The sequence below is a fragment of the Mugil cephalus genome, chromosome 4, assembly GCF_022458985.1.
Source record: "Mugil cephalus isolate CIBA_MC_2020 chromosome 4, CIBA_Mcephalus_1.1, whole genome shotgun sequence".
NCBI lineage: Eukaryota > Metazoa > Chordata > Actinopteri > Mugiliformes > Mugilidae > Mugil > Mugil cephalus.
In genome coordinates, this window is record NC_061773.1 from 13566227 (window position 1) to 13591024 (window position 24798).

At 44.1% G+C, this 24798-nt stretch overlaps 5 protein-coding genes across 6 annotated transcripts in view; 2 read left to right on the plus strand and 3 right to left on the minus strand.

Moving 5' to 3' along the window:
* Nucleotides 1-1967: 1967 nt before the first annotated feature.
* On the minus strand, nt 1968-10069 carry dhrs3b (dehydrogenase/reductase (SDR family) member 3b). Its single transcript, XM_047584207.1, has 6 exons — nt 9310-10069; nt 5265-5408; nt 4832-4951; nt 4159-4397; nt 2580-2705; nt 1968-2476 (listed from the first exon to the last, which is right to left on the minus strand). The coding sequence occupies exons 1-6, from the start codon at nt 9502-9504 to the stop codon at nt 2392-2394; spliced, it is 909 nt and encodes a 302-aa protein (XP_047440163.1). The 5' UTR covers nt 9505-10069; the 3' UTR covers nt 1968-2391.
* Nucleotides 10070-11872: 1803 nt separating this feature from the next.
* Nucleotides 11873-14183, plus strand: aadacl4 (arylacetamide deacetylase-like 4). The gene is made up of 4 exons (XM_047583617.1): nt 11873-12051; nt 12431-12656; nt 13175-13238; nt 13348-14183. Exons 1-4 carry the CDS (start codon nt 11875-11877, stop codon nt 14129-14131), a joined length of 1251 nt encoding a protein of 416 aa, XP_047439573.1. The 5' UTR covers nt 11873-11874; the 3' UTR covers nt 14132-14183.
* A 153-nt stretch (nt 14184-14336) lies between these two features.
* cfap107 (cilia and flagella associated protein 107) lies at nt 14337-16416 on the plus strand. Its single transcript, XM_047583484.1, has 4 exons — nt 14337-14688; nt 15204-15314; nt 15672-15846; nt 16121-16416. The coding sequence occupies exons 1-4, from the start codon at nt 14575-14577 to the stop codon at nt 16414-16416; spliced, it is 696 nt and encodes a 231-aa protein (XP_047439440.1). The 5' UTR covers nt 14337-14574.
* Nucleotides 16417-18237: 1821 nt separating this feature from the next.
* On the minus strand, nt 18238-20736 carry klhdc7a (kelch domain containing 7A). Its single transcript, XM_047583483.1, has one exon. It carries the CDS (start codon nt 20518-20520, stop codon nt 18238-18240), a length of 2283 nt encoding a protein of 760 aa, XP_047439439.1. The 5' UTR covers nt 20521-20736.
* A 2422-nt stretch (nt 20737-23158) lies between these two features.
* Nucleotides 23159-24798, minus strand: part of igsf21a (immunoglobin superfamily, member 21a) — a 156395-nt gene continuing 154755 nt past the window's right edge. For both annotated transcript variants that reach the window (XM_047583849.1, XM_047583850.1), the window contains exon 10: nt 23159-24481. In XM_047583849.1, the coding sequence (XP_047439805.1) occupies nt 24405-24481 (77 nt within the window). In that variant the 3' untranslated portion in view covers nt 23159-24404. The remainder of the gene's footprint in view (nt 24482-24798) is intronic.

The window sequence follows — 24798 nt, forward strand, 5'->3', positions numbered from 1 at the left end:
AATGAATATGCACAAGCTCTGCTGCATTTTCACTGAACACTTCTCTTTGCTCTGATCTAAATATATTAGTTCTGGTCTCAGGAGAGAACAATCAGAATATCTTGGTATGCAAACAAAAAGGTTGAAATTACCAAGGCCTGTTTCTGAACCACAGATAAAGCAATAGTTTCTCACGATATTTAACCAAACTATCAATCTGATGCCTTTAAGATGAATTTCTATGTGCTATTTCATGTGGTGCAATAGAGAATACAGTGAAGCATCTTTCTGAAAGTTTAAACATCTTAAAGAGTATTAAAGTCTTAAAAAGAAAGCCCAACATAGGATCCCTGCAAGGTTAAGAAAAGTGCAAAGGGTTATGGTATTTGCTTTCTTTAACTACATCCCCTTCTGTTAACGTGATAAACCTCAGCGGGGTCGGATCGAAGCCTCATCTCTTTAAACATTAACGAGTTCAGATTTACTGTCTACCATCTGTGATGTGAGAACAAGTAAAAACCCCTTTCTTAACCATCTGATTTATTTTATTGCTGCTCGTGATCCCTAATGGTTCTCTATTTTTTTGCAGAGCCGTAAACTTGAAATTTGCTCCTTTTTAGGTTTGGTTCGTCTCTTTGGTCTTAAAAAGGGCCTTCGTGTGCTGAATTGAAGACTCAACTATTCTTACACTCATTCTAATAAAAAGTATTTATTGTGATAAAAAAAAAGCCTGCACTTTTAAAGGTCAACAAACAACTGAGGACTTTGAAATGTTGCTGGAAAGACAAGGAAAGTGTTTTTCAGCACAGGGATGGGGCGTATACTCTTGGGATTTTTCTACCAGTCAAATAATTTCTTTCAAACCAATATCTTTTAAGTCACTCTTTACCACAGAATGAGGTAACACAACATGTTTCTAATGCAAAGCGTTTGACTGGCAAAACAAGACTTGACTTTTACAAACAAAATGTGTTTGTCAGCAAGATCAGCGTTGACGTTACATCTGTTCATTAAAAATGAATCTGCAAAGCAAAGCATTTCTGGTGCAATAGATAGATGGAATCAGTTTCTAAAGAAGAAAGCACATCCACAGTGAGCTGTTAGATGAAGAGCTGCAAGCACCAGCCTACATACCTCCAACTGCTAAATCAGTGCATTGTTGTACTAGGTGTTGCCTGACTGTGATTTGTTTTGCTGGGCTCAGAATTCTGTGAGCAGTACTTTTAAACTATTCTTTCAAATCAATACCACTTTCAGACATTTTTATGTCACTTCCAATGTTTTTTTTTTTTTTTTTAAATCAGTTTTATGACATGATTTTTCTGGTTCTTAAATAAATAATATACTGAATAAAACACTAATAAATCTCAACCATTGTAATTTTCCACAGCTTCTTTTCCCCGTTTTGTACTAAAGTTTTGGAACATGCTCAAATTCATATGCAAAACTGGAAAAAAGAGGCTCCATGTTGTCCCATTTTCCCCTGTATTATATGCCTCTGGGGTTTTGTTAATCTACTGACACAGAGAGTGTGTGAGCATGAGCCAAGCAAACAAAATCAAATTCGATATTTTATCTTCTTCATAAAAGGCCATAAAAACTACTTTAAAGACTAAGGCATTAAGACAACTGCCGAGGGCAACAGTCTCTGCTCGTCCATGTTCACTGGATGTGGCCAAGACCTCTCGGCACGAGAGGAGGAGGGCCTGACTCATTTGTTTTGAGTTCATTACACTTATTGAGAATTACCCTATCACCCAGCACCAGTTTCTGACAGCAGATAACCAACAAGAATATGCCCCACATGCTCCCCTCAGGAGTCTGTTTTCTGTTTTGACAACATCGTCTGTCATAGTCACTGATCTCATGCTCGGAATAAATCAGAGGCGTTATCACACCGCCACGGCAGTCAAAATCTAGGCACAGAACACTGTGTACCTCCCACGTGTTCACCTTTTCTATTTTCATCAACAACAGACACAGGCAAGTGCAATTCTAAAACTCCACTTTATTACTTTGTTTTGATTCAAAGACACGTTAAAAGGAGAGTAAAAAAAGAATCGTAAAAACCGACTAGTGTCACAAACAAAAAATAAAATTCCGGAATAACTACTGGTACAGACCTATGCATGGCTTCTGTTCAAAGTGAGAATGACATTCAGTCAACCACAGTACACTCACACGTGTGCACAAACACACACCGGCACACACACAGAGAAAGGAACCGGGGCACGTCGCGCAGTTTATCGATTAATTCTACCTGCGGAAGCGGCACCCTTTCATGTCCCCTATGTATTTGTCTTCACACTATCATGGGGCCTTCTCCGCATTCAGAAGTCTTAAGGTCCATATTCCCTTCATTGCACCCCGGAGCTGTAGAGGTCGCTCACACGTGCCGTGTGCAATCCAGGTTCATGTCCTCCCTTTGAACGTGTTCATGCAGGTATAACTCCCGGAAAACTTGTGGATTTCTTCAAGTGCTACTTGTGGCATGAAGCTAGAGAGCGCAAAAAGATAAATGAGAGAAAGATAAGTGTGAGCGCTAAATTACAGCAGTGAGATAAGAAAAACCATTCAGGTGCCAAATTAGTATGTTTTACCTCTTAAGAATAACAAGGGCATGCATTGTCCAGGGCAGATAGAGGAAAGCCTTATTAGCTCTGACGGCATCAACAGTCCTCTGGGCGACGACCTCAGGTTTGAGAGGTGGAAAGAGCTGAGGGAACCTATGGAAAAAGTAAAAAAAAAGTTGTTCTGTGACTCACTGGTGATCTGTTGGACACAGAGGAGGAATTGAGCAACATTTCTAATCTGTTTATAGTTATACATATATATATAGCCCTCCATAACAAATACTAGAGCGCAGCTAAATCAGAATTTCAGGTGCCTGCTTTAGCTAGCCAGAGAGTAGATTACATGTTTTTGACATGTTTTGACTGTTACTACTGTTACAGTATTAACCTTCAATGTGCAGAGCATCAGTGCTCAGTGTTCTGCGTCATTGCTAAAAGCCTCAACGTAGCCATCAGGGGCTGGTTGTACTATCTGGATATAAAAAAGTTGTGTGTAAACCCAATGTTGGACTTAGTTTCATCCAGTCTTCTTAGAGCCTTGATAGATATTTATACCGTCTGCATCATATAAAACTAGGACTAGGTACGGATAAGCAGAGTAGTAGATACGCGACTACACAGTTGCCGCGGATGTCACGTTACTATGGTTACTTTCCTTATCTTAACTCACACTTGCAGAGAAATGGATTAAAAATAACTACTGAAAGCTGTGAAACAAGAAAAATCCAATTCTCTCAGTAAGTTCTGTCTCAATCAGGTGTGGATCAACATTTTTATTTCCCTAATGAAAACTGGTCCAGACTTTTTACTTTACAAGTAGACCTGACTAGGGGTAAGATTCAGTCTCAGGCGTAGCGTTACGCATATGTGGTCCAACACCTAAATAATTCTGCATAGGTCTTAAGCTGCATTTTACATCAAGGCTACTCTTACGACTATGTACACATCCAGCTGGTGCACAAGGGCCCTGGAGACCAAGCTACGAAGGAATCAATGAATAATTCAAACAATGAGTGACTGCTGCAAATTCCTTTCGCACTTTGTTCAACTGTTATTTTAGCGCGAGTTGACCAAGGAGAATCTGTTACTCTCTCAATCTCTCACTCGCAAAAAAGCTGAAAACTTATACTACAGAGAGGTCCAATACAGTGGTATGGGGAAAAGTCACTCTGTGGCACTGTGCAGGTCCTGCAGTAACCATCAGTGTCTAGCTTCTTGACTGCATAAGAAAAAAAATTAAACCTCTCGGTGGCTCTAGATGAAATTAGATTTTTTTTTTTTTTTTACCCCATGGACTTGAAAGATCTGCATCACATTTCACAGCAATCCATCAAACCGTTGTCAAGATATTTCCCTCCGCGCCACAAATGTCAACCTCACAGCAGGGCTAGACTGAAAATTGGGGGATTTCTAAAGTCATGCGGGGAATATTAATGCACAAAATGTGGAAACTGGACTGACCAAAGGAAAAACACTGAAATCTCTAGAACCACTGAAGACAGCATGGCTAACAGTAAAACAGTAACATATGAAGTTCCCCAAAATCCCTTGATAAGGAAGAAACTGTGAAGATGTTGCACCTTCCCGTCCCACTCTCCCTTCTCACCTGACTCTCATGCCCTGGAACATCTCTGTGTTGGTGTGAAAGGGAAGCACGGTGGTGCAGCTGACGCCGGGACAGTCCAGCAGGCCCAGGGTCAGGCTCTCCATGAAGGCAAGCGACGAGGCCTTGGAGGTGCAGTAGTCTATGGCTCCGGGTATGGGAGACTGGGACAGGATGGAATTAATGCACACTACGTGGCCATGCTGCAGCTCCAGCATTCGGGGCAGGAGGGCTTTTGTTGTCTAAAACCAGGAAAGAAAAAAGGAAAGATATGAAGGGCGCCGTGGAGACAGAAGGTAAAATATATTCAGCAAAGTAAAAAGAAGAACAGACAAGAGAGGGAAGCCCACACTGTAACTACAGATTAAATTTCCATTTCTATTTAGTTGATAATTGCTTTTCTGTCTGCCTATGACATAGTCGTTTGATCTCCATTCAAAATAAAAATGCCATAAATTTCAAAACCCCTTCTGAAGTTTCTGAGGCTAAGAGGCAATCTGGAAATACCCCACTTAACCTGCCATAATAACAGTCATGACTGACAAGTCTGGTGGTGCCTACTGCACATACTGCAACGCTGTAATCATAATATGAAAATGATAAGGATAATCTGCTCTAAGGAATTTCCCCATGTCGGCAGGCAAGCTGGCTTTGCTTCAATTTATGCAAGTCTTACCCAGAACTGTCCCATAGTGTTGATATGTTGGGATTTCAGAAGAGCGTCGTCATCGCTGTCCATCAGGCTTTTACCATGGACCACGGCTGCGTTGTTCACTAATATCGTCACATCTCCCACCTTAAAAAGCACAACAATGAGAGAAGACAAAACACACAACTGTCAAAGATCTCAAGCATTTTCTGCCTGCTTTCCTGAGACGATAAAGTCGTGCTGCACCGTAGCTGTCAACCACATCCCCTGCTCGTATTCAGATATTTCAGATGAAGCGTAATCTATACACCGCATGGAAGACAGAGCAGCTCACTGCGAATATACTCGTATGCAAGACAGAGAGACATCCCAGGGAAATACTGTGTGATGTCTTTTGTATGCAAATGACATTTCAGCTCGTGCAAGTAGAGCCATTTCTGTAGATGTTAAGACGGCGTACCTTCTCTCTAACCACCTTGGCTTGCTTGTAGACTTCCTCCCGATTGGCCACATCACACAGGAAATAATGGCACTCGGTTCCAGAGTGGGAGATTTCTTCAGCTGTCTCTTTGAGGCACTTTTCTGTTCTGCCCCACAAGATCACCTGGCAAAGAAACGATTTTTTACAGGTTAGTAAAAAAGAAAGAAATAGTCTCACACCAGAAGCCCTAGCGAAACAAAAAAAGGGGTTCTTTTTTTATTAAAAACAAAAAACATTACGTGTCTTTTGCACATTTTTTTCAGGCACGAAGACCTGTTGGTGAGACTGCGGATATCTTTGAGCAGCAATGCTCTTTTCATTCAGAGAACAGAGAGGCCATTTTCAGTCCAACAAATAGTTTTCGAGCAAGATTAAAGGCTCGGGGGTTGCTGCGCGAATGAATTGTCTCTTCATCCACCCGGAGACTAAATGAAGGCCGGTCATTTGAGCAGGGAACATGGGGTTGGATGGAGGTGGGGGACTAGCGATTGGGCAATTAGATCTGTCAGTCTTTGGGGTCAGGGAAAGGTAATGAAATCAGGGGGTGAGCCCTCCTCATCTCTCAAACACAAATTCTCAAAGAGATTACACGGCCTGTTGGGCAGATGAGCCCCGTCATTTCTGGTCAGGGAGTCTGAAAACAGTGCGTGTGTAAAGTGCTGAGGACGCCAGTGTGGGATTTGGCTGGTCGCCCGTGACCAAGGTTAATATTTGAGCAAAAAGTCCTCTGGAAAGTGATCTTGTGTATTTGAGAGTCAGAGACAGTGTGTGTATGCACACACAAAGGAGAGCATGTCTGTCTGTTAGCCCACAGTTCAGCCCGTCCGTCCCATTGTTTTGCGCCAGTGTTGATGTGTAAACACTCATTTAGTCAGTAGGTCAGATGGATTTACATTGATTTATCGGTCTTTGAGGTCTTGAATCATTTAAGTCACTTAAGATCATTATATATGAACACGTAGCAACACATTCCAAGAGTAATATTCGGTTAAATCAGACCTTAACACGGACACTGTAATGTTCTTTGGACGTCAAAGATTACGGTGTGGAATGTGTTCTTTATTTCTCTATCAGATCTGGAGCAATCAGGCTTCGCCTCCCTCTGTGAACGGCCCCGGCTTGAGTTGCTTTTGATTGGGGTCTTTTTTGTTTGCTTCATTTGCAAGCCCATTTGAGTAATCAGTAAAGGCAGACAGGTCTTGATAAATAACTGAAAGCTTTTAATAGGATTTGAGCCAGGCAAACAAAGCTGACAGTTCTCATTAAAAGTCAGCACTTAAAAACTGGGCTCTCCTGTTCAAATGTTATTTAATTCATTAGGTTTATCACCAGTCACAACACACAGGAACCCGGGAGCAAACGAGGGCTGGCCAAATTGCTATCTGGATATAAATGGTAAGAAAACTGTTTCTAATTGACCTTGCAATGGCCCCGTTCGCTATTGGTGACAGACCGTTGATTGTTCTAACCAAGCATGCCTAACAAGACTTAACATAAACATGTGCTGTAAGCAAACACTCTCTAATCAACAAATTAATGTTGCAAAGCTTGAAACAAGACCCACGGAGAGAGACAGCGGAGATGTCACTCAATACAGGCAGAGGTGTGCGTCTCGGTGTCCCCAGTAGCTGCAGCTGAATTACACTGATACTCTATCTCTCAGGTCTGAATGTATGGGTGGGTATGAACCCTTCTTTTCACACCCATTGTATGGGCCAGCAGAGAGGCGGCACACAGAGGGGGCAGCAGGAGTTCAGGAGGCAGTCGCCTGCCGCTGTCTAATTACTGCGGAGACAGCAAGGTCAGTTGCAGGGCAATACCCAGCTGGGAGTGGTGTGCTTCCCGCCTCCAGCGCAATACAAGCACACCCACACAAACCTGTTGTCAGTGACTCGGCTTGGTTCATCTTCCTCGCACAGATCTATTTATGTAACGCTAACATCCGCATAAAGAAAAGCAAAGCTGTCCGCAAATATTTTCTCCCAGAGTTGGTGCTGCTGGTAGGATACTGTAAAAGGAGCTTTGAATAAACATACACTTTGAAGTTGTCAACTATTCGCCGAGATTGTTCCGAAAGCCCTCTCGCCGTGCTATTGGAAGCTTTTTTTTTTTTTGGAAAATACTTTGCTCTGGTTTATTATTTCAGAGCTGCACTCTGCCACGGTTCCCCACTAACAGCACGCAAGTAGACCTGGCTCCCCTCTGGAGTCTCTGGCGCTTCATCTCAGCGAATTCTTTCATCAACACTGAAGTTAGGCTTCCTCACACCGTGAAAACACCAAAGCTTGAGCGGAGGGGAAAAGGAAATTCCGCTTGCCGGTCACAAAGGGGCTCAAACTGGGGTGAGCGCAAGTTCATAGAGGTTAGCCTATTCATAATTACCGTCCTATTTCCTTTTAGCATCTCTTCAGGCAGGGAGTAATTGTCATACGCATTACCACAGGTGTTGTTTTCAAAGCCTTCACACCTTGATAACACCCAACAATGGGGTGCTGAAAAGCATGGTGACATCCTTTGTTGTGCAGCTGCAAAGTAAAGCTTTTAAAACCTACTGGTTTCTTCTTGCTCATTCCCCAAGGAGATGGCATTGAAAGACAGAAGGAGGCAGTTAGTGTTTCATTGAGCTTTTAGCAATGTTTTCAAGCTGCTAAAATTGCATCTTAAGAGAGCATCCGAGTTGTGGCGTCCGTGTCACACACGTACAGATAATTACAACCCGGAGCTTTCAGCCGGGCTGCTCAGTGTGGGTGGAAATTACCACCATTTTCCTCCATGTGTAATGATCCCTCCCATCTGATGTGATCAAAAATAGAGTCGCTCTGTATTAACACATTACTGCTAAGGGGACACCGGCGACTCATCAGGCACTCAGCTGTGTAATGTTCACCCAGCAGACTGGCAGGCAACAGGCACAGCTGGAAATTATGAAGAAGGTTAGCCTGACCTGCAGGGATGAGGGACACCTTATGTAGACACCGGGGCAATTCGGGCCCAGGGGGCAGCTCCGTGCTGGGGTGTGAGAGATTGTGCGTGCTTGGGGTGGGGTGGGGGGAGTCGGTGGATGATTCACCGGTGCCATATATGACAGATTCGACCAGCAGGTACTCCCTCTGAGGAATATCTGAATCCGATTACACTGCACTTTATTTACAGTAATGACTTACAGTTGCCAATGCAATGCAATCTGTTCCCCTGCATCCCTTTTTACTGTGTTCATTTTGCTTTGCATAAACTCCATAAAAAGGCATCCCGTGTCCTCACGCTGCACTTGAGAACAAAACCTAATCTGGCTTTTATTAGACGCATTACCGAGCCTTTTGTTGTGATATGTTGGCAGATTTTACAACAGCGCAAACCCTGCAAAAAAAAGGCAAGAAACTATAATAGGTAATAGCAGGGTTGTTATTATGTGGATAGCTTTGAAGCAGTTTCAGGGAGGCTTTGTGCATAAACCACCCCCACCTCCTGCACACCCGCATGCCTGCGGCCAGTGCCTCCATCACAGGCTAAAACTTCTGATAATGCACTTTCTCGATATGTCAGTCACACCGTAACCTCCCCGAATCTCCCGCAAAATGAATGTCAGCTCAGTACCACGCTTAATCATATCATTCAGCCACGAATGCTGCACAGACCTGCCCTCTGGTTGACCTAAGCGGTTGTGCAATACTTGAACCAAAATTGAGGGCAGTGTCTCCAGTCTCACTGGACCAACTGTGCTACTTCTTAGAGGTCATGATCTCTGCTTTCATACAACAGCGGAACAACAATACACTTGGGGTAGGGTAGACAACACCGCGGGCTACCTGAGGCAGGAGGAGGAGGAGGAGGAAGGGTGTGTGGGTGGATTCAGCCTGCTCTCCTACTATGCCTGTTTTTGACACAAAGAGCAACTAACAGCATCAAACGAACAGCCAAAAGTACTTGCTTGGAAAATAACTTCAATTATCTGCTAATCCGTTTCTTTCTTTTTTTGGGAGAGGGTGGAAGGGAGCAGTGTGTGTGCAACAAGTTGTCCAATTACCTTTCTGGCCCCCTGCTTGGCAAACTCTTTGGCCAGGTGTCGACCGATGCCGCGTCCTCCACCAGTGATCAATACCACCTCCTTGGTCAGGTCCTTCCTCCTGCTTGGCAACAGCGAAAACAAACTCGCTCGGGCTATATAATAGAGCATTTGTACCGGGAAAAGCAACATGCGACACGCGCTCTTCAGCTCCATCTCGGGGAAAAGTGCTCAGTGTGGCAGCGGACGAGTACAAATGTTTACGCTGCAAGTTGTGCGTGCACTGCTGCCGACGTCCTCCCGACTGGCGAGCGCAGAGTGCAGAAACGGCGACTTTTGCTCGGCCCCCGCAAGTTTATCCGCATGCAAACAGTATCATGTGCAGCCTCACAGAGTGTCGCATGAGTGGTAATCCGCGGGCGAACGAATGCCGAAAACGCAGAACCGTGCGGCTTCGGGGAGCTCGGACATCTTAGTGCATCAGACTCTCGAAATGTTTGAGTGATCACTCATTGCGCCTGTCAACCACCGGTGGAGACGTGAAGCACAAGTCCAGGCGACGCTCCGTGGTGCGCGCTACTGAAACCGCTGGGCTTTTGGTGTTGTGTTCCTGTCCTGTCCTGCCTTTTTATATCACCGCCTCTGCCCTGGCTTCGGTACCTCTGTCAGTGAAAAGGACCTGGATGAACCTAGAGGGGTGGTTTGTGAGGGCATTAATCCTGATTGACATGTTAAGTGGGGATGAATATTTGTGCTCCAGTGAGTGCCCGTCTGCCCCTGACTGGTTGCGTACTTGCCTCTTCCCCACCCCCTTCGTGTGGCTACGGCGGTGGTTCTCAATTTGCGGTCCGCCCCCCACCCCCACACACACCCCCCCCCCACCCCCCACCCACCTCCTCCAGCGGTCGCCCCACTGTGTCCCAGGTGGGTGCCAAGTCTCTTTTGGGAAAGTTTAACTTCATAATTCCACTGACCCGAACTTAACCTCGTTACATAACGCACACAATAACAATGATGTTGCAATCGCGGGGTTCACTGACAGTTAGTTAGTCAGTGCAACACATGCATATTCGTATATAGAGAGTACTGGCCAAGAATTTCATAAAAAAAAATGACTGAATCAACTTCCATTAGACCACCAGCCTGGTCAATTAAGTTAAACAAACAATCAAGCAAACAAACAAAAGATCAGCTAAACCAGCACAAACAAACCTGACAGAGACAGACAAATAGATGGATGTCTGCTATCTCCAGCCTAAATAAGGTCAAGATGCTTAAATTAAGGTCAACTGTCGGCCTCGAGTTGTATAAAAATATTATGTTTTGCACGACTGTACGGACATTAGCCTGTCCCAAAAAACTTGCAGCGTTCTCTGACTGTAAATCCACATTAACTGATTGATTCGTTGCGGTTATCAGTGTTTGTGAAGCTGCGCATATCTTCCTCTGTGCGACAGTGCAATTTAGAAATTACTGGGTCAGCCCGGGTTCAGGAGCTTGGCTGAATGACAAACAGAAAAGTGCATGAATACCTCCAAAACAAATCCTATGAGTCAGTGGGCCTCAGACAAGATTCCAGTCTGTGATGTTTGGCCCTGGCACTGTGATTTTTCCTGGGTATCGCTGAATGCAGGGCTCTCTCAGCAACTGGGATGGGTTTAAAGAGCAGACTCACAATGGCTGCTTTGTGTTGGGCTCAGCTACTTAGGGGAAGGCAGAGGGGCTCTCGGGGGCTGCTGAAAACTCCAAGACAACATGACTCCAGATGCTGTCTTCCTTTTGGAAATTTCCCATTTATATATATATTTATATATGAACCCAAAGCCAAAGTCAAGATGCATCTGAAGCTTATAATTGAGAAAAAGTATTCTCAGAGGAACTGAAGTTGAGTTTTGCAAGAAAGAAAAAAAATCTCACAAAATGTATTTATGTGAGTGGTAAATAGGTTTTGGCTGCATGCAAATTTTGAAAATGTAAATAAAGTATGTTTCAAAAAGTGCAGCTTATTTATACTCATGCTATCACTGCCATCTACAGATCAGCCGGGAAAGTTCAGATGATGGTGTCTTCATTGGGGAAGGGGGGGTGGGGGAGCATCTCTGAACATTCTCTTCCTATAGACTACAGACAAGAAAACTGCCACTGTCTCTACACTGCATGTGTGTGAAAGCAGAAGAGCTTTCCTCTGCACGCAGAGGATGAAAGAACGCTGGAAAGAAAACATCACAAACATAAAGTATCTGCGAGATGTGTGTACGAGGTTTTGCAAGGGTTGCACTATAGTTTGCACTATAGTATGAGTAATCAAAAAAACCTTTATATTTACATGCAAATATTTTGCTCCTCGGTGGAACAAAGTGGTTTCTTTGGGAAACGTGTAATTAGCGTGACTACACAGCCACAAAACACATTGAAGGATATAATTATCTTCTTCCTGGCCAACAGGCAGCTAAAAATGTCATTAAACAGAACCAAGGTCAGAATGCATTGTAGGCGGATGTGGGAGGGGTGAAAGGAGGCTGAATGCAGGTAGATAAAACATTTACTCCTAATGACTTACCTTCAGCAGAGCCGACCAGCAACACCATGGACATTGGCTCGGCAATTTTAATAATTGGCTTCGCTGCTCTTGTTGCAGCCTTCCTCCTTCTCGTAATTGGACTTGTGTACTCTGAGCTGATGAATTCAGACATTCCTCGTGGGGTAGCAAATAGTGGGAAATTGCACATGGTTCACGGCTTGTTTGTTGGCATGGCGATTGTGGTGAGTATCAGTATCTGTGGGGGTGTTAGTGCTTATTATTTCATGTTTCTTGCATGTTACTGAATCTGTTTCTTATTATACCTCCCTTGGAGACAAAAAGGATTAACTCTACTATTTCAGGCTGCACGTGTTTGTCCTTGGTTTGTTCTCCAATACCTGATAAAGCTAAGATCAGAGAAATTTTAGATAAGAAATCACGTCTACCAAAGGTGCAAAGACACACAGCCACGTGTTTCCCTTTCTTTGATGTTGTCACAGTAAATATGGTCTCTCAGACGGAGTAACCTTCACTTTGACTTTACCCATCAAGAGCATTTAGTTTATTTGTTCATAACCTTGTCTGCCATTCGTTGTTAGTCTGCGTTCTCTCTCCTGCCAGGGTCGAATCCTATACCGCCTGGGCATTTGCCATCAGGTCAGCTTCATTCGATGGTTTGTTGCCTGTTTTCTGACTCGTGTAAAACAAGTTCCCACTGGTCTGCGAGTGAAGGACATGAAGTTTTCTGAGGTGCCAGTGCGACTCTACGAACCCACCACTGAGTGCAGTGGCTTGAGGAGAGGCCTTGTGTATTTCCATGGCGGCGGATGGGTAATGGGCAGTATAGGTATGCAATGTTCGAACCTTTACTCAAGTAGAATGAAGTAAAAATGCAGTCCATCGACAATTCATCATTTAAACTGAATTCAAACTGCCAAAAATACTTTTTGAAAGTTAAGTCAATCTGCAGTCTTATGCATTGTTTATGTTTGTGCATGAATTTGACACCATGGCTACAGCATCAATGCAGCCTCAACGCAGACACTAAAGGCATAGCCTGATGTAAATCTCCCCATTGAACCTGACTGATGAGCACACAAGTATGCATGGCTGACAACAACCTAGGCTACATGCGTAGGTTATGCTGTCTATGTCCACGCTTAACGGTGACTGGAGCAATTTGTTAAAATACAGTATTGTTCTTTAATCTGTGGCAGGGATAACCCTGAATATACTTTCTGAACAAGAACAAATGAGATCAGCATAGACATAATAAATTGTCACGTTCTGTCTGTGGTTTTGGTTTCTTCTAATACCAGAGACCCAAGTACCGCTTGCTAACAGAGTCCTGCTAATCCCAAACAGATTCTGTTGATGAAGTCTGTCGGCACATCGCCAAAGAATCTAACACAACTGTGATCTCTGTTGGGTATCTAAACTTTTCCTGCACTCCACATAAATATTCAAAGTCTATTTAGTCTAGCATGTGGCTACAGTTTAGTGTACTATCCCGCTGTCTCCCCTCTCACCTCTCTTAGGTACCGATTAGCCCCTGAGCACAGGTACCCTGCTCAGCTGGATGATTGTGAGACAGCAACGTGTCACTTCCTGTCTGTGGCTGAGACAGAGTTCAGCGTGGACTCTCGCAGAGTGGCAGTCGGAGGGGACAGCACTGGGGCTAACCTGGCAGCAGCGCTGTGCCAAAGGCTGGCGAGGAGAGAGGATCGGCATCTGCCGTCCCCCTGTGCTCAGCTCCTCGTCTACCCAGCCTTGCAGATGGCAGATTTCAACCTGCCCTCATACCAACAAAATCACGCTGTGCCCATATTGTTTCGTGGCCGGATGGCATTCTACTTCCTGCAGTACCTCAATGGAGACATGTCCCTGTGCCAGGAAGTGCTGGACGGAATCCACGTCCCCACCGAGCTCAGGCCGCGCTTCAAAGACTGGCTCTCCCCTTCCAACTTACCTCCCGAGTGCTTCGAGCGAGGTTTCTCCGAACCCCCAGCCCCAGATTATGATGGGGCAGTGTATCACGAGGTTAAGGCTGGTTTGGAAGCTGAGGTCTCACCTTTACTGGCAGACGATGACGTCATTCGGAAAACCCCGCCAACCTTCATCCTAACCTGCGAGTACGACGTCCTGCGGGATGATGGGATTCTTTATAGGAAGCGACTGCTGGACTTGGGAAAAGATGTCACCTGGGAACATGTGATTGACGGTTTTCATGGTATGATTAGCTTCTTTAACCAGGGATGGCTCTCCTTTCCCTCTGCAGTATACGTTGTGAATAGTGCCGTTGAGTATGTAAAAACACTGTGAAGATCGTAAAGAGGATCATACAATAAACTTGCACTTGCATTTTAATAAACAAGCCTGTCTCCACTTTTTTTTATCATTACCATTATAAAAATATATAATAAATATAATGAACAAAACCTGTTTTATTTCAGAAAGCCCTCAAACTGTTCCTGGCACCATATAGAGCATACAGCTCCAAGTAAATGTCATGCCCTAGCTTTATGGAATGCATTTCCCTTTAACAAAGATGTAAGACGTCTCCCGTTTGCTTCCAGGATATCTGCTTGTCTTCCCTACAGTGTTTGCTGTATCCATGGCAACCGAGCTCCATTTCCCCTCCACTGCCTATGCCATTACAGGGTCAGGTAAATACACAGTACATCTGTCTGTTTGACTAGCTAACCTTACTCTAACTCTGAGGCTCCAGATTTCCCTGGTTGAGTTTGTTTGACACCGGTTGAAGTATGAACCGGACTAAAGTCATGGCACAGGATAAATGGGCTCTGCCAGGATGGAGGATAGAGCAGAAGTATGGAAATAAAGTGCTGGTGGGCAACTGGGCTGAAGAAAGACTTCAGGTAGGCAATTTGTCTGCTAGCTGCTTATTGTATTTTGATCTGCTGCTCCAAAATATGATATATTCCTAAATGTCAAGTACTGAGATCTGATCTCGAAGTACTGTACAACTTCTACTGGATATGTGAACACGGAGTATAGCTTTCCATGCAAAACATAATACCACAGAAGTGGCAGGCTGCCAAGGGTTTTGTAGGTCCTCAGTCGGTAGGCAAATCTATAGCAAAGTGATTAGGCGGCCTCAGTTCAGCTACATCAGCACAGCCTCCTGGTGGGAGAGGCTAGAGCCGGAGACTAATTACATTGACGTGAGTTTCGGCCACGGGCTGCTGGTTCAGGATTTGAGAGGAGAAATGACTTCAGAAATACTGTACAACAGTGCGGATCGATAGCAAAGTGTGAGCTTTGCTGATCCTTGTGCTGGGCTCATTGCTCAAGTCCCTGTACACCCCCTCCCCAAAACACACACACACACTTTCTCACTCTGCACGATGTCTGTTTATTCCATCCAACACAGTTCACTCAGAAGCCAATGATAGCCAACAGCACCAGTTGCACAGACTATGGGCCCCACTGTGACTTCAAGCCAGACGTCTCTGAGAGAAGATCTGCCCTGCTGAGAGCTGAGGTCAGTCTTTAACTGCTCATTCATGGCATTAATACCAATTGAATGCCTGTCACAACCCTGCAAGTCAGGGGTTTCTTTTCCAGATTGTGGACACTTTTGCATAATATTGATGGCCAAGATAAAGACCTGTGATAAAACCCTTTATGAAAGCAAGTTTCTGGTCAGACTCAGCAGTCATGAAAAATGTGTAAAATCATCACTCCTGCTGAGCACTTTAAGGCTAGTTAGAGCCATTTGCTGCTGCCACATGGGGAGGCTCCTGAAGATTGTTGAAAAAGAACAAGTCATGGCCTCTGTATCTTAATCTAGTGATGGCCAATACAGGCTATGCCAAGATTTCTGTGTACTTTTATCCAGGGGCTTCCATCCAAGATGCTGTTCGCCCACTCTGACCTGCCATCTTCACATTACTTGGTCACACAGTATGGAGAAAGTTATGGGCATAAGAGCTCAAATTCTCTGCCTACTCTGCGACCCTGGCACCCAGACAACTTCACATGGCAAGCTGAGAGGTCTGACCGACCAACTTCTGGTAAGACCACAGTCTGAAGTGCCATGCCACCATTATCAGCAGGGACAGACTGTATTCAGGACATCATACAGTATATTGCACCTTTCAGTTGCCAGGGATATGAATGCAGCACAAATACAGTGCATTAAATTTAGTATGGAACAAACGTATGAGCAGTTATATCCATGTACAATTAACTCCAGGTGGCCTCTAATGCCTTTTATTGTTCCAAATCAGTCACCAGTGTAATTAATGGCTGCAGTAACATGGCAGTTAACTTTCTCTTCCTTCGCAGCCTTTCCAACCAACTTTGGCCCACCACGGTCCACAAATCACCATTTCGATAAGCAGCAGTCACACCTCCCATCTCTGACTGTGTACAGGTCAGAATACCAGAGACACCCACTTAGTGCCTTCTGCCAGACACGCTGTGCCAGGACTTCGCACGTGCTCTCCAGTCACCTCTACGCAGCCAATCACAACAACAAGGACCTGGATCTGAGACAGCGCTCGCTCCTACAAGTCCCAGACCATTCTTTCAGTCCATTTTCACCATCGCAACAGACTTTGAGACAGAACCGTGACTCTTAAATTACCTCGCTTGCTGCTTGTTATTTTAGAAACTCTGCTCCAAGTGAGGCTTCGTTCCCTTTATTAGTTCACAGCATGAACATTTCTAACCCATTTGGGAAATCCAAAGGAATTAAAAAAAAATTAAACATGATTCTCATTATCTAGGCATGGGGGCTACTGTAGATTTCTGTGTTGTGCAGTGGGTAGTTTATGAATGGGTGTGTGTCTGTGTGCAAGAGGGAAAAAAGGGGTGGGGTGGGGGGTGGGGGGCTATAAATTATGTCTGCCCTTCCAGTGGATAATTGCATGCAAATTCTTTCTCCCTGTGCAGGCGTGAAACCCCAAATGAGCTGCTAGGAAACAGGATACTCTGTGAAAATAAGACGGGCAAAAGAAAAAAATAATAATAAAGCAAGTGTTGATGTCAGAATTGACCAGGGTATTGAGGCAAACTAGAAGCCATGAGTCATCCAATGCAAAGTCTGGAGGGACATGTCTAACTCCCATCCCATTAGGTGTTTAATTACAGGGAATCAAAGTGTTTAATTAGGAAGAATCAAAGATGCTTATGTTTGATGGTCAACCATCTGTGTCTGCCTCCCCTTTTCCCGTCTGTCTGCTGCCTTCCAGTGCGGCTCTGTTTCACCCACTGTTAGCTGGTTAGTCACTCTGCTGTGCCACTGATGCATGTGTCACATGACATCTCAGTGTTGAAGTAAATCTATAACACAACGTGTCTTGCCCCAAGCTCTGCTGTGTTAGTCGTCGGAGCCACATGATGGTGCTATAGCAACATGTCACTCTGTGCTTTTGAAGTGCTCGGCTTTACAGTCTGTACAGTGAGAGACCTGACTGTAAATGAGAAGACAATAAGTGATTTTAGAGGTACGTATCATTCTTTGCAATCAACATGTGATAAAACAAACTGGGGTGTTGTTGTTCATTTTCATGTGCTATACTATTACTGGTTATTTAGTACGTAACACAAACAATTAAAGTCACATCTGGCTTAATACCTTTAGTCACTACTTATGTGTTGATATGCAGAAACATATTTTGTATTTATAAACACAATAGATAACAGTAAAGATATTTAATTGGTAAATTGAACATAGATAATGCAAATGCACTTGTCTCTGGCCACCATTGAACACATTTATAAAAATAACCATCATTGAAGTCTTTTGACAAATGCTTTACTGCCTCACCTATTCGTATTGCATGATGTACTCATTTACATTTTGTCATATTTAAAGAGCAACTGTAGATAATAGCATTGTATCCAGGCCACTGTGTAAGTTATATTTGTGCCCTACACAGCGAGGCACAGTGATGGATCATCTCTATATTTCCCAATCTCTGTGTGTTAGAGTTGAGTGAACTCATTTACTCCCAGACTTTTTTATGAATTATCCTTACAGTGAAGAGGTTAGGCATCTGGGGCGATATAAAACTAGCATAATGGCAGGAAGGAGTGGCAAATCAAAGGAGCAAACAATTTACATGGCAGCACATCCTGCGTAAATCTAAGCAAACAGTAGTTTGACTACCATTAGGAGTCTAATACTTAACATCTGGTGCCAAGGGCGAGACACAAGAAACACACAATTCTTTGCGTAATTGCAGCTGAAGAAAAAATAAAGCTGTGTAAGGGACACACTTTGTGAGTTTGTGGAGAGGGTACATAAGCTCTGCAAAAAAGCATTTGGAGTTAGCCTGGGTACAGCATGAACATGATCAAAGCAAAATCAGTCAACAGCAAAGTGGATGTAAAGTATGCTCTTGTATGGATACTCAATCACCATCTAATCTCATCATCAATGGAAAACGGAATCCTTGTTACACACTCGTCTGCCGAGGCTTCTTATCAGGTAGTGAAAGGACAAATGGGAAAAGTATGCCCCTGGCTGCAGACAGGACACTCAAGTCCTCATCTGTGAAAGCAGGAGAGATCTCATCAGCCTCGAACTTCACGGTGAACTGACGGCTGACACAATAGATTGTGCCATCCTTTGTGACACACTGAAAGGCAGGGCAGCGTAGCAGGCGTCTGGAGCTGCACTCGTACCACAGTCGAGCTACTGTATGGTAGCGATACACACTGACACCCAGCAGTGGGTTGACGTCAAAGCGATACAGGAATCTCCCGACAGCCACCATATCTGCAGTTCTGTCTTTGCCGCTTACTAAGAGGCTTGGCTTCCAAGTGTTGGTTCTGGGGTTGTAGCGTAGTAGCATATATCTAAAAGTACCCCCAGAAACAAAAAGCTCCCCACTGCACACTGTGACATGATGTGCTACAGCAAATGTATCATTAGGCAACGGAGCCACAAATGTCCATCTGTCCAGTCGCGGGTCGTAGCGCTCCACAGTGGAGAGGCACTCCCCTCCGATGGCGTAGATGAAGCCCTCCAGTGCTGCCAGTTTGCAGCGGGGCCTGGCTTCATTCATAGGACTGATCTCTTTCCAAATGGAAGTCAAAGGATTGTAGCAAAACACTCGCTTTGAGGGTATCATTTCTCTGCCTTGGCAGCCCACTGCCACAAATAAGTAGTTATCCATTGTGCACATGGCACAGGCTTTAGAGACGACCTCCTGTGGAACCAGGCAGAGTGTATGCCAGACGTCTTTGTAGTCATCATAATAGTATATTGCACTAGACATCTTCCTCTGTTTTTTTGTCGCTGTCTGTTCTTCTGTGTCTTGCACCCAGTCTTGAGGGTCCATGTCTGCGACCATGACGAACCCTCTCCCCTTCATTCTCTGCATCCGGATTTCATGCCGCTCACCAGCCATCAGCCGTCCATAAAGGTTGGAGTCCCTGAGCACTTGTAGGTAGTTGTCTGACATGAACCCCAGGGCCGCTTTCTGGGTAGACATCTGGCCATGTTTTTTGGCCAGGTATAGTGTCTCCAAACAGTTACCTAAATCAAGCTTACTCTTTATGAATTCCAAATCTTTGCCAACAAGAATGTTTGGAAGGTGTAAAAAGGGAGCCCCTGCTACAGTCTCTAAATCAGGCCCCTCCCCTGCTGTGTGCCCTTTACTGTCTGAAGAGGGACTCTTAGAGTGTACAGAGATACACTCATCACCGGTTGAGGCCACGGAGTGAGTCATTGGAGTTGCGGCTCTTGAAGTTAGAAAGGGGATGGGAAGTTCAGATTCCTCTGCTGCAGACAGATAGCTCTCCTTGCGTAGGAGTACAGGCCTTGCGGGGTGCCTCTGCTTGAAGCTTCCTATCGAGGAGGCATCCTCAACAGTGCTTTGTGGTAAAACCAGATCACGCATAATGATGGGGCTTAAAGAGGTGGGAGAGTCTGTGCGGTTTCTACTGCGGCTTCCAAACTCCACTGGCTGTGACTCAGAGTGCCTCTCATACTGACCCAGTGCACTGTTTGAATTTGTAACAGAGTGAGAAGAGGACTCAACATAGTAATCGTATATCTTTCCACGCACAATCTGGTCTCCTGTTCCTTCTAGCACCACGGTAGCATCCTCCACTTTGATCTCTGCCTTGGAGAGAAAGCTCGAGTAGGCCCCCTGGCGCTCCAAGTCCTGCCTTAACTCCCTGCCCACACCCACACAGCCCTCCAGCTTCTGCAAAAAACAAGGGGAGCGGCGCCCCGTTGAACTGGCCATCCCACTCTCTGTCGGATCAGGAAGGTTCAAAGCAGATCCAAATGAAATATTACTGGTGGCAACCTGTGCCTGCATCTGATGAGTGAGTATCTCTCCTTTCATGCTGATATCTTGGTCAGTATTTGACATACTAAATGCATCCTCACTCTTTTCAAGTTGGTGTGGATGAGCTTGTGCTGGCGTTTCCTTGGTGCTGTCAGATGTCAAGTCCTCAGCATTTGAGTCTGCATGCAAGGGTCGCTTGTTCCCATCATCCGTGTCATGTTTTGGAGAGCTTTGATGTTGTAGTGCCGTCTTGCAGTTTTGGCAGGTTGATTTTTGTGCCTCTTTGTTGTCTTTGCCACCGAGCTGAAGCCTCCTCACGTGCCTGGAGCTGTAGAACCTGTATGCCCAGGAAGCCAGCACTACTGCGGCAACGGAGACACTAAGTTTCAACAGCAGCTGCATGTCGAACTGGACTCCCAAAAGATCTGCAATGGGCATGGCTGTAGCAGTGATAGTGGCAATAGCCGGTTGACTGATCCAATTGAATGTTAATGCCGGTGCTCCTCCTCAGCTGACGGTGGCTTGCTGGTTTTCATTGTAAACAGCCTGTTGTGATCTGATGACTGCACCTCTTTGCCCAAAGGATCAAGTGTAAAATGATAGCTTGAGAGGTGCTATTTGCATCCCTGGCTCTGTAGAGGCGGGGCGCTTTCCATGCACCACCTGTGGCATGTCAGAGGCAGTCTCAGTAACCACACACAGAATATGTAAATACCTCTTAGATCAATATTTGGTTGGTTGGTAAAATGGTTATGCCATTTAATGACTCACCCAAGCTTTTCCCATGACTATGGAGATATCACACAAGGACTACTGTCAATAATTTTTCCTAATTTAGTTTTAGCTATGTCGCTGGCGCTGGGTGTTTTTGAAAAGGAGTGGTCCAGGTCATATTTTATTATGTCATTTTATGAGCATACTGTCAAAAAAAATTATGATAGATAACACAACATACACCTCGAGCATGGTTTGAATAAGGGGTGGGGAGTAATGATAGAGGACATTCATCAAACACTTAATAACCAGGATACATCTGTTTGCACAGCCATGCAATAGATCAAAGGTCATTTTCTGTGCCAACACAGAAGCTTAAATGACTCCCTCCCAAGAGAAGCTTAAGATTGCTATCAGACACTTAAATGGCCGTCACATGGTATAATAAACTAGCAGGACTGTCCAGATCACCATCTGGAGAATGGAAACACACTGTCTACAGAGTAACATGACAGTGTCATTCATTTCCATGTAGTATACTGAGGATGCAAACATGCATCACTCACATGGAAATCATGTCTCCCAGTCGCCTCTGACAGGCTGTCATTTCTGTTGCTGATAACACACTTGAGCGATGCGGTGGTCAACAACAAAACAGTATTTATTTTAATGAATAAGCACACTGTGGACCATTGTAAAGATGCATCACACTGAGCCTCAAAGAGAGGGCGTGTCAGGTGTCCTGACATGGGCGCTGTTTGCTCATCCGATAGCCAAGCCTGCAGACAACAAAAAGGAAACCGGATTCTGCAGGGATGGCTGACTCCTGAATTATTCACAAATGGACTATAGAGGCAGCTTCTTATCCTCCCCATTGCTCCCAGCTCAGGTTCTATTCAGAATCGAAAAAAAAAAACATGATTGTCAACCGCTTGCAGTGTTGTGTGAATCCACTTTCACCTCTTCCATCCATAGCAGGTGTGCAACATGTGACTGAACAAGAACAGAAGGCTCAAAGGACGTTTTTTTTTTTTTTTTTTTTTAAACATGATGTTTCCTCCCTTTTTCCTGTAATAACTATGCAAATGAGTTAGGCTGCGGACAGACGTGTACAGTTAAACACGAACATAAAAAAAAAATAAAAAAATGCTCTTCACAGAGCTATCAGTGTGTTAAGGAAATTCAGGAATGATCATTAAAACTGCAGTGGCTCAAATTCAATCAGCCCTCTCAGAAATAAATACAAATGAGGAGGCACAGGAGGCATGATTATACAGGAAATCTTTCTTCATGGGTAACAGAAAATGTAATAAAGTGACATATTTACAAGGCTCGTCTTTATTGTGTGTTGTATGTTATTGGTCCAAGACTTTCTTTGAACTAATTGCATGATTTTTTTTCAGTGACATGAAAATGTCATGACATGCTACCCTCCTTGTGGACAATATTGACACACCCATATCCACACAGAAAGCTACAAGGATGACGGACACCTTCTGGCATGATGGCTAAGTCATATAAGAAGAAAATTGCCACATTTTCTTTGCACATTCTAATGCATTCAGAAATTGACTTGTTTTTCTCTCTTGAATGTGGAGAGAGGGGTAAAACCAAAAAAAGCACAGAAGTGCCTCTTGAATAAGAATTACAATGATAGCTTGGTTATAATGCTATACAGTGGGTGGATGAGGATTTGTGCCCTTTACTTCCCCGCAATGGAAAAAAAAAATAATAATTCAAAGCGCATATGACTGTCTGTTAATAATATTTGTACTATTCAGCTCTCATCTCCGGAATGCAGGAATATGGATTGTACTTTGGGCAAGGTGAGCTGATATCCCAAACGGATAGGTCTATCCTTTCTATTCAACTAAGCTCTAAAAATCTCTCCTCATACCCCACACCCGGTTTAAACCTTAATCCCTTAATACGTGTTGTGTCCCTAGAATAGCTTAAATTGCAATTCTTGTGAAGTACAAAAAACACAGGATTACTCTGCATTAAGGTACACTGGGAGAAACTGCAAAGAGTTAACGGCAATGTCAGAGTCTCCTTCGGAATTTGCATTTTCAATACAATCACAAATATTAGTCTTTTGTGGGACTTTTCCTTGACTCCAACATAAAAAAAAGTCCATGTCTCCTGGCATAGGCAGGCTGTCTTTCAAATTTCCCCGATACAGTGGGATTAAAACGAGATAAGACTGTAAACAATGCTTGCAACCATGTTGACGTGCAGGTGTGTGCAGTATTTTTTTTTTTTTTTTGCGTGGTCTACATGAACCCAGCATTAAATGAGGCAGAAGAATACTACTTCTACTACTGAAAACGTCAAACACGGTTTTAAGTAAAGTCAAGGCTTGTGAGGTTTTATCATCTCTCCATTTTAATACAGGTGAAATGAAACAAATGCAACAACCCTGTTTACACAAGCTGCCTCAGGTGAGCTCCTCCCTGGAATGGCGGCTAAAACTGATGATCCTACTAGTACCGTAAATGTCTGGGTAAGAGTACACAATGTAGGTCACTTAAGATAGTATGTCACAAGTAAATAACTGGATTACAGGCCAGTGACAATGAGTTGCAGTGCTGTCAATTGCAACACACCAAAAGAGAAAGAATCTTCAAACGTCACATGCACCACAACCCCCAAAACAGCAGACATATGTTGGATTTTTTTTTGTTTTTTTTTTCACTCTGTCCTTGGAGACCTGTTGTAGAGATCTAAAAAGCTCAAATCCAATCAGAAAGGGTGTTTCTGTCCAAGAATATTCTCTGAAAACAGTGTTGTATGAAGTACAAACAAGGGTGAAGAAGTGTAAACTCCAACTAACTCCGCAACCATCCCTCACCACAACCCATATAACGTCTTTAATTATTTTTCAGTATTTACACTGATGTACACAAAATACACTCAAAAATGAGATTTTTTTTTCTAGTTTCTCTGCATTTAAATCCTCTTGTACATTCCAAGCCATCAGGAAAAAAAAAAGAAACTGGTGCAGTAATTTTTTTTTGTTTTCTAAAAAAAAGCAGGTTCTCTTGGAGCATCCGTATTTGTTCTCCCGTAGTTTGTCAGCGCGTTGCTAATCGGTTGCATCCCAGGACATGTTACACAGACGGGTCGAAAGGGTGTCACAGTCTAAGCCAGTTTCACTTTTTCACATTTCAGTCAACACCAATGACATTTTGACTCATCGAAATAAAATCCAACTGCTTTTTTCTTTTCCGTTTCAAATCAACCGATTTTATTGATCAACAGGCAGACGAGGGACAAGAAACGAAAAAAAAAAAAGGTGTAGCTGGGCAGGGCTATATACGGGTTGGTTACTGTCCATCACGTTGTTGTTGTTGTTTTGTTTTTTTTGATATCATTATCTCGGTTATTATTTTGTTACAAAAACAGTGAAGCGCCATCGTGTGCTGGCACTGTTTCCTGATTGACTGACGTATGAAGGGTCTGTTGATGACGGGAGAAGGCTTGAGGGACTGTGTAAGGTAGGTGTGTGTGTGTGTGTGTGTGTGTGTGTGTGTGTGTGTGTGTGTGTGTGGATGTTGAGCAAGGAGGGCGAGTATATGTGCGAGTGAGAGTGTCTTGGATGAGAGGTTTCACGTCAGTTCCACTGTCACTGTGAGGACAAGTGCCATCCACGTCAGTCCGAGCACGTCCGTGCGGGAGGCTTCATCTACAGACACCAGAGGAAAAGAGTCAGTCAGACAGACAGACGGACGGACAGACAGACGGACGGACAGACAGACGACAGACATGTTTATGAAACAGCACCTTAATCCCAATTTTTATGACTTCAGATGTGCGTGCACAGGATCAACATATTTACATACTGTAACATTAAGTATCAGTATCATAGTGATCAGCTCCAACACGCCCTCATTATTCTCAAAATCTTTGTTGCTGCCATATCGTAGGTGAGCTAGAAGAGCTCCCGCTCTCATAAAGGCACTCTAGTGTGCCTTTATGGATGGTTTAAGGTGGTTTATAGTC